This window comes from Zingiber officinale, chromosome 3A (assembly GCF_018446385.1).
Source record: "Zingiber officinale cultivar Zhangliang chromosome 3A, Zo_v1.1, whole genome shotgun sequence".
In the NCBI taxonomy this organism is placed as follows: Eukaryota; Viridiplantae; Streptophyta; class Magnoliopsida; order Zingiberales; family Zingiberaceae; genus Zingiber; species Zingiber officinale.
The window spans coordinates 16864635-16874264 of record NC_055990.1 but is presented as its reverse complement, the minus strand read 5'-3'; the positions used below and the strand labels follow the sequence as shown (position 1 = coordinate 16874264).

At 37.1% G+C, this 9630-nt stretch overlaps 1 protein-coding gene across 1 annotated transcript; it reads right to left on the bottom strand.

The window, feature by feature from the left end:
- Positions 1 to 357: 357 nt before the first annotated feature.
- On the bottom strand, positions 358 to 4617 carry LOC122051189 (homeobox protein knotted-1-like 13). Its single transcript, XM_042612178.1, has 6 exons — positions 3709 to 4617; positions 2339 to 2459; positions 1331 to 1524; positions 1097 to 1228; positions 870 to 1006; positions 358 to 784 (listed from the first exon to the last, which is right to left on the bottom strand). The coding sequence occupies exons 1-6, from the start codon at positions 4471 to 4473 to the stop codon at positions 781 to 783; spliced, it is 1353 nt and encodes a 450-aa protein (XP_042468112.1). The 5' UTR covers positions 4474 to 4617; the 3' UTR covers positions 358 to 780.
- Between the last annotated feature and the right edge of the window lie 5013 nt (positions 4618 to 9630).

The window sequence follows — 9630 nt, the reverse complement described above, 5'->3', positions numbered from 1 at the left end:
TGAAGGTCTTCTTCTATGCCTCCAAATCATCTTCAACACTTATCAAACTCCAATTGACTCTGCTTCCCTTTAATCTTCTATGATATCATGTAATTCCTAGTTTCGTCCCTTTGGGATAGTGTAATGGTTAAAATATAAAGTGATACGTCGGAACATGTCTTCCTTTATACCTTAGCCACCTGTATTAATACCTAATAGTCATCCGTAATTTACCTTCTCCGTGTTGACCTAGGGATGGATTGACGGAGTACTGGGACGAGTGAGTAGCCTATTTTGCCACATGTCATTCCCAGTGTTCACTGAACACTCACTGCGACCTTTTCTGAAATCAAACAGCATAAGAAAGCTATAGCAAGATAAAGAAACATTGCAACCCTTTATTAAACTGTACATTCACAAGTGTTTCTTGCCAACGAGTTCTCAATGTATATGCAAAACAAAAATCAAGGCTAACACTTCATGTTCAAAGTATACAAAAATCAAAAAAGAAAGACACTTCACACAATCTCTCTAGCAAGCATGATATATCTATATCAATGTAAAAGCTACTTAATGATTCAAACTCCAAATCAAGAACATGATATCTATATCAAGCCTGAAACCAACACCCATTCCTCTAGTTCTATAATTGGCTTCCCTTATATATAATATAGTACAGTTTACTACTAGGAAGAATTTTTTTTCCAGCAAAATTCTCATCATTGTATATGAGTATTGTTTTTGCCGTCATGTCCTTCTTTCACTGGCTAATTGTGTTCTATGAATCAGCAAACATTGTCATCACCTGCATTATTTGTGTTCGAGTTTTGAGTGCGAGAGATGTAGGAAAGAAGTCATCACAAGTGCTTAAGTAGTAGTTTATCGCGAACCTCTTCCGCTTGCTTTTCACAGAGCTTGACGATGATGGATTGCTGTGCCAATTCCTTTTCCTTTGGTTGATGAACCAGTTGTTGATCTGCTTTAACTGCAACCCTGTTTCTTGCACCAATCGTGTCTTGTCGTCCTCCTTTTATGGGAACCAAAAAGACAACAATCTTAAGGCGTTGAAGGTTATGAATGGAAGATATAATAACAGAATAGATGCCACGAAGCACACCGTTGGATAAGGCCACTTGGAGTGTGATTGCCACCAAGCCTTCAGGGTGGAAGTGCTATCCCCAGGAAGTTTCCCGGCTCTTCTCTTTCGGAGAATTTCTTCTCTAATGTCTAAAATCTTGTCCTTGTAGCCCTAATAGTAAAAAAATTCATCAAAAGACTACATATAAGCTGGCAAAGTACTACACAATCTGGGATGCATAATCTGAAAGATCAAAATGTTGACATTATATACCTGTTTCAGCTCATGCTTCAACTCTTGCCTAACGCGTTCCATCAAGGATCGTTCGGTCTCTGTTGGAACAAGAGGGCCAAATCCCATGCTGTCCTGTCCATCTAGACTCCCATCAAACAAGTTTGTATCACTGTCTTCTTGGTCATCCTCATCATCAGACATAGTTGCTCCTGTGCCTTCACCAGGTGAGACACCTATTGCATTGACATATTTAGATACTCTCCATCAACAACCCAAAAATTTTCAAAAGGAACTTTGAATCACTACTATTGAGTGGCCATAATTGTAGGATTAGTCAGTAAAGCAAGCGAGCAACTAATCTTGACTCGCAAAAGCATCACACAGTAGCATGCTTTATTAAATAAACATTTAAATCATGTATCGGGTGGCTCTGTCTAAGAGCTGAGTTAGTAACAGTACGACTATTTGACGATATAAAGCAAGCATTTCTGATGGATACGATGAGAAGTTTCAAGTAATATGCTTTTGCATAAAGTTCAATGGAGGAATAAGATTCCTATAATTTATTCCAAATAATATGGATAATTATCACTTGATGATAATATGATAACAATTCAAACAAGTTATATTTTTTATACTAAAATGTTATGCAACTTCTAGGACATTTTTCTTGAAGGTTCTTTTAGCTAAGTAGGGATCTACTTAAGATAAGTTGGCGCCAATATACTAGGGATGAGCATGGTTAGGTGGTGGTTAGGTTTATCGATATGGTAAGTATAAGTTCAAACTGAAACTGAGATATTTTACCTATCTTCCAAATTGAAACTAAACCAGTAGACCATAAATTGAAAATTTTGACTTGGGAGCATCATAGCAAGTGGTACACAATAACTGTTCTTATCAGCATAGCCCAAAGTAGTTTGGTATCAGTACTGGTGAACATGAAATTACTCCATCTGATTATGCCTAGCGCACGAGTAGGGTTCGGATTATGACGAACCATAAATTGTTCAGTAAAACTTCTCAAAACAGAGATGCCAAGGAAACCTGTAAGGCTTTGAAGTGATTGTTCGAGCTCCCAACAAGCCATCACTGCCTCCATAGCATGAATGCGGACATGCTGTTGTAGTTGTTCTTTGAAGGAACTCAGTAGCAAGACATAATGTGTCTAACAAACAATGAAATGTTTAAAGCATTAGTAAAGCATACTTGTGCACGATAATAGCAATTATATGATAGAAAATGAACACTTGAAGATCTCACAAATCACAATTTCGCAAATTATTCATTGACAGATGCAGTATGGATATATAGACTCCTATGATCACAAGCCAACTATCAAAAACATGTACGGAAAGATAAACAAAAACCAAATCATGAGGGATGGTTTATAAGGACCTTCCCCCGCCATTAAACTAATATAAACTATATTGCTGTCAGTATCCAACCATTAAAATACATGTACCGAAAATTAAGAAAAATAATCTGCTAATGCATATACATGAAAGAAATGCTTATCCATATTGGCCTTCGCATTGGAAACTTTCTTGTAGTATATATTGAAAGAAACATGAAATGATAATGTTTAGTAGAATCATATATTTTTCCTGAAATATTATGACAAACAGATACAAATTGCAGTAAGATCTGAAATTTATTCATGCTAAGTGTTTTATGTCTGATGTATCAGGAAGAAAGAGTCATCTTAAGACATGAAAGGAGTTTCATATGATCACTCAACTGCAATATGGCATGATAATTTTTTCCTTTGTGCAAGAAATCAATAAAAAAATTCAGCTCAAAGAGAGAATTTGAAGCCCTGCTTTTTAGCAATCTGAACTAATGCTAGATCTCAATTCCAACATTTCTCTTACCAAGTGATTCAAACGAGCATATTAACTTGGCAAGCAAGGAAATTAATAACATGAAGAAGGGAGAAAAATCTCATCCATTCTAAAAGAAATTCTGGTTAAGAATTTGTCCATTTGAAGATGCAGACAGAGTGGCAGAGAAGGGACAAGAGACGCAGCAAATTGATAAAAATTCCTTGCCCTCCTCACCTCTGCCTCCGTCATGCTCAATAATGCTGCTGAAGAAATCCAAAGAAAGAAAAAGACAAACTCGTTTGAAGACTCAGTAAACAGAGTGCTCCTGGATTCCCTTGCCTAAATCAAATCTGAAATTATGACGTAGAACAAAAAAGGGAAACGTTTGTTCCCTACTCCCATATTAAAAGCAAACAAAAATTATCTAAATTCGAAGAAAAACTGAAGGCAAATCGATAGATCAATCCAGGCAAGCAATTATGGAATCAACAAGACGAGGCAGAAAAAAAGGGCTTTTAATGCTCAAACTGAACTAAAACTGGAAACGAAGAAGGGGCGGATGGAGGGAAAAGGAAGTCTCTTTCTGTGTACCATAAATTGATCAAGCTCCCTGTCGTCGCTCATCATCTGGCCGCCACTAAGCGCCGAGTACTTGGACACCACCTGCTGCGACTGCGCGAGCTGGGCATCGATCCTCGGCAGCTGGTCCACCGGCGTAGCGATCCTCAGGCAAGCCACGTGCGCCGACAGAAGCTGCTCGTACAAGGGGTGGGTCAGTATCTCCGCCTTGTACCTCGCGTTCTGCCATGTCCCCTCCGCGGCGGCACCGCCGCTGCCTCCCTGAGCCAGCACATCCGCCTCTCCGAGCTCCCGCACGGCGCTCCCTTCCCCGCCGCCCGATGATATCGCCGCGGCAACGATGGAGTCGCTCGACACCGGGACTTCCTCCTCCTCTCCCCCGCCGCCTCGCAGGATCGACGGCCTGGGGAACCATTGCCCATCGCCCACTCCGCGCCCTCCTGGAGAAGCAGACGCGTTAGGCGCGGTCTGGAGATGCAGGAAGCTTCCGTCCCCGTAGTGCCCATGCCCGTGTTGCTGGAGAATTGCGCTATTAAGCCAAGTCGGTCCGCTCCCGCCGGCTAAGGCCGGCTTCCCGGCGTTCTCCATAAGGCGGTCGAAGTCCTTTCCGTCCTCGGTTTCGTCTTCTGCCTCCTCCGATGCACCGGCCGCCGAAGGTCGACCTGTGCCGAGCTGACCCATGGCGGTCCTTAGCATCGCCGGACCGCCGGCCGCCAGCTGCTGCTCCGCGTACTGCGGCATCGCGAGCTCGTGCGCGAGATTGTTATGGAACGCCATCGATGGCCCCGCCACCGCCACTGCCGCCGCCTCTTGTTGTCGCCGCTCCTCCCCAAAGCACAACAGCGAAGGAGAGGAGGGAAACGGAGACGGCAGCGTTGAAACTACCAGCCACACCTCCAAAACTCGCCCTTAATAACCTCTTTGTTTACTTTTGTCCTAAATCCCTCTTTAATTAAATTCCTAATCCAACAGTTCAGCCATGTTTAACATTCCTGCCCCCAAACAATAATATTATCCCACTTCAATCCCCGGCACATCCGGTGCATATCCAACCGTCGAATTCCTTCACTCCGCCAGATCTGACGGTCCTAGCCTCTCCCGCACCACCGTTACACGTCGCTCCTTCATTAATAAATATTTCAAAATTAATCCTCGTCTTCGAATTCCGCGGCCGGGACGGCCGCAGTCCTTTCCCACCCACATCTCTACTAGGCACGGGTACCACCTGGGCAGCTCTCCTTGCCGCTAAAAACATGCCATGTGGCACACTAAGGTGCGGTCCAACGCGAGTGTTCCGACCTTATGGGGTGTCTGGTTTGTCGGCTCCGCCGCCCGCTTGGCCACGTCTTCTGTCTTTTCTTTTTTAAAAATAAAAAATCATTTTTATTGTGAATATTTGAGGTGTTGTTTTTTGGTTCCTTTTTCAATTATACCGTTAGGTTCTGTCGGGTAATTAGATAGATAAAAAATCCTTATCCTTTAAATTATCTACGGTAGCAATCTAATAATATACGTATGTATTGGATTTTTTTTTTGAGAAAATAATGGTGACAAAGGAGTTTATGAGTCTATCGTTGACCATGATATTTTTTTTTCTCAACAAATTATTCAAGCAAAATATAAGAAATTTAATAATTTAACCTATTAAAATGCAACAACACATCAATGAAATACTTTGCATCCACATGTAAATTATATATTTATAAATATATTCGAAGGAATTTATGTAGGTAGATTCATGGTTGAGACTTAAATATATATGTCGGTTGATATCGGCCGTTTTATATTCATCAAATGCAGTTTGGTTTGAGTCATCGTGACGAATTTAAAAATGGCTAAATAAATTTTTTACAAAGAATACTGTAAGCATGTTTTTGGTGGTCATAATTAATAATTAATTATAGAGTTTTATTTATTCAAAATGTTAAGATTTAGGCCTTTAAAAAGTATTTTAATAAGTAACTGACTGATAATGTTTTTATTATTTTAAAACACTTTTTTTTAAAAAAAAAAAAAGTTGCGTAATTTGTTATAAAACGTCATTTATAATTAATAAACAGTCCCGTGCCGTGCCGTTAGTGGAAGACTTCCGGGTTGAGGTGGGTCCCTCGGTGGCCACTAACGGTCGGAGGCCTCCTGTCCCGTAGCGGTCCCTCTTCTAGATCCTGCGGCCCAAATAGATCCACGTGGCGAAACATGACTCAGTGGAGAAGCGGTCCCCTCCTCCCTGCTTCCCAATTATTGTCGCACTTGGCGGTGAGCACGTCACGACTCAAGTCGCCGATTGCATCCAAGTACACGTCATCGGCACGACATTAACTATATAACGTAACGCACTGCTACGTGTGAGAAATATATCGGGTCGGGTTTTTTTCCAAAAAAAAAACTGCTGAACATTATCACGTCGTTCAAAGTACATTTCTGCCCTTATGAGAATCGGGAAGGGAGGCCGGGTGGCTTGGTAAATAAACGAAAGTACGAGCGCATTAGGATAACAAGGGCGTGGTGGAGCCCGCGGAGGAGTTAGCCGTCCCCGTCTCTCGCCCACTCGCCCGCGCGCGCGTGATTCATTTATTTCCATCGAGTGGTCGAGCGGCCGACACGCGTCCCAAAGGAAGGGAAAAAAAAAGCTTAGATTCTTTTTTCGGGTTCGTTTTTTCCTTTTTCTTTTTACGATTAGATGCGATCGATTTCGTGTGGAATCCGGTAATGCCGACGTGGATGGGGCCCACGTGGAAACCGCCCATCGACTCGAAACTTCTGTTTTGCCATTTTAATTTGATTTTAGTTAACTGTTATGAATTCAAATTTAAATTATACATAGTTAAATATTTTATAAATTTGTTGTTTCTTGAACATTTTATAAAATCAACTACGAATTTTTAGACATTATTGTTTTTTATTTTTAAATATAGTCTTTGAACATTAAATATCAGCGCGCAAACAAATTACCTCTGATTAATATATAATTAGCTTATTATAAATATTAAAAATAATACTTAACCTTATTTTTATTTTTCATATTATTTTTTTTATTAAGTGTGAGTTGTACAATGTTGACATCATTGGTTATATCAAATAAGCGAATTTTTATATCCTATATGTTTTCAGAAAAATCACCTCTTAATCACTTGACGGTTCATTATAAATTAATAATTTTATGAATTATTTATTTTCATATTAATCATCATCATTAATATAAGCCTAGCATATTATGCTAGGCATGAATATAAACGTATTAATATCTCAATTAGAGCAATCACAGCACAAAATTTCTCGTCATAGAAACTTATTATCGATATTATTTAATCTTTCTGTTATTATTATTTGGTGTTTCACTTTGATGGTGGAGGTGGTCCTTGAGAGTGACAATTGGTTGAAAAAATTGTGGTTAGTAGTTTTGAGACATTAAAATGATATTGACTTAATTTAGATCATTTAAAAATATATTTTATTATGGTAGAACTTTATTAACAATTAATTTAGTTTATGAAAATTACATTTAAAATGATATTCTCTTAACGAAATTATATTTTATGACTAGGTTAGACATCTAATCATGATTTTACTATCAAACAATCACTCGATCGAGTATCTATAATTTTATAATCAAATAGCCACTCGACTAATTGACTATGATTTTGAGATAAGTCAGCAATCTAATTATGATTTCATAGTATTAAGATTTTGAAACTATAATGATACAATGCTACAATGCTACAATGATTTTGAAACTATCTTAATTGCTTGGTAACAATCTCATGGCGATCCAGTGTTAGCAAACTACACTTTTTGACTTTTACTAAATGTAAAATTAACTTACTTATGAGAAGATTAAATAACTATTAATTAAGATAAACTGACTTTAAAAATATATATATAATTAAAGTTGAAAAGAAAATGTAAGAATTTTATCAAATGAAAGAAAACTATTAGAATTATTAAAATATTTTTTATCACTTCCTCTCACTCATTGAATTCACTAAAGTCAGCCAAACTAGTAGATTTTAGGTAGCACCGACATGTTAATTTCTTACTAAATCATTTGTAGTTGTAGACAAGTTAATGTTAGGCGGATGCACATGAATTTCTTTTGTCTTGACCACTTGCATTTACTACTGCCTCAATTATGCTCCAATAAAACAACAATATTACACTACCCATTTTTTAAAAAAATAAAAAATAAATATTGATAATTTACTGATCATACATTTAAATTTCTTAAATATTTACATTAGGCACTCTACTTTTTTAAATTACCAAATTGTATATTAAATTTTAAATTATATACCCTTTTCTTTTTTTTCTTTTTCACTTATACTAACCAAATTGAGGGGAAAAGATCATATCATGAACAAAAAATGCAATTTGATGGTCAAGATGACTATGAATTCGATATAATATAATTTGATTAATTTAAACAAGAAAACATGAAAGTATCCTCAATCTCTTATTTGACTTTTTCTCCCTCTTACATCAATATGATGGTAGATCTAGGATGTCAAAGCAACTAGATCATGTTTACAAAGGCTTGTGCTCATGATGGTGATTTACAAAGTCATGAGAATTACAAATAATTATATTGTTTTTTTTTTTTTGAAAAAGTTATAAAGATGTCTCTTGTTATTATTTTCATTAAAAATATATAAAAATAACAATTATTATTTTAACATTGTTATAACAACTATAATTGTTATAATTCAAAATAAAATTTATTAGAATTTTAGGATCATAATTATAATTATAAATATTTAATGTCATCATCTAAATAAGTCATAAATCAATGTGGTTAAATTTAGATTAAAGATTGACTTAAGGGTTTAATTGTTATGAATATAATAATATGGATACCACATGCAATTTCTGATTTGTGAAAGTTCACATTAGAAATAAGCAAACTTAGGCTTCTAAGGGTTATGGTCCCAGTTTACAGAAAGACGAGTATGTTTTCTATCTCATCTGCAAAACTCTTGGGAGGTTGAGAAATCTACAAATTGAAGATCATTGCCTAAATTCGACTATAAAATATAGATTCTAGTACACTTCCGAATTATAATCATTATATTTATTTATTAAGAATTGAATAGAATTTAGGATTTTATATATCAATTCCAATAACAACGATCCTAGAACAATCCCCCCCCCCCCCTCCCTCAAATAAAGGATTACGGGCTTCCCACGTCCGATCCTCAACCCATCAGGTCTTCTTGTCCCTCGGTCCACCCGACCTATTAGGACTTCTTGCCTAGTGTCTGGTCCTCTTGATACGAACATAGAAGCCCCCACTTTCTTTGTTTGAGGTCAATATTGTACGAACATGGCTCAATCAGACCATAACTCTTGTGTACAATCAACGGTTAAACCTTCTGGTAGTCCGAGCTTTGATACTAATTGTAGGATCGAAAAAAATTTAGATATCTTCACAATGACATGATATTGTCCACTTTGGGCCTAAGCCCTCATAGTTTTGCTCTTGGGCTATACCCAAAAGGCCTCATGCCAATGGAGATATCTTTTCTCTTATAAACTCATGATCTTTCCCACGTGTTTTCAGTATGAGACTATGTTTGCAACCTTGCAACCCCAACATATTCTCCTTTTAATCCTTAAAATTTGTATCTTTAAGGCTTGACAGTGAACTTAAGTTAACAGAAATAGTAGCAATAGTTGCTGAAAAGATAACATAAAAATTATAACATAAATTACATGCTCATTTTGAATCAATTAAAATAAATGGTAAATCTCAGCTAAAGATACCTAGTGCAACAATAATATCAAGCCTTTGGATAGTAATATTATGTGCAAGTGGTACTCTTGCTGTAATAATCAGACACTAACAATAATGCATGACAAATAATAAACCTATCTTTTCTTTATCAGAATACTTTGTATCAGGAGATCCAAAGAGTATAGTTTATAAACTTAAGAAGTCCA

What these genes read in the sequence shown, in the direction of transcription:
- LOC122051189 (XM_042612178.1), bottom strand. Translation starts at nt 4,473, where the DNA reads ATGGCGTTCCATAACAATCTCGCGCACGAGCTCGCGATGCCGCAGTAC. An exon ending in ATCACTTCAAAGCCTTACAG is followed by an intron (nt 1,525 to 2,338) that starts GTTTCCTTGGCA and finishes TCAATGCAATAG; the next exon opens with GTGTCTCACCTGGTGAAGGC. An exon ending in TGAAGCATGAGCTGAAACAG is followed by an intron (nt 1,229 to 1,330) that starts GTATATAATGTC and finishes TTTTACTATTAG; the next exon opens with GGCTACAAGGACAAGATTTT.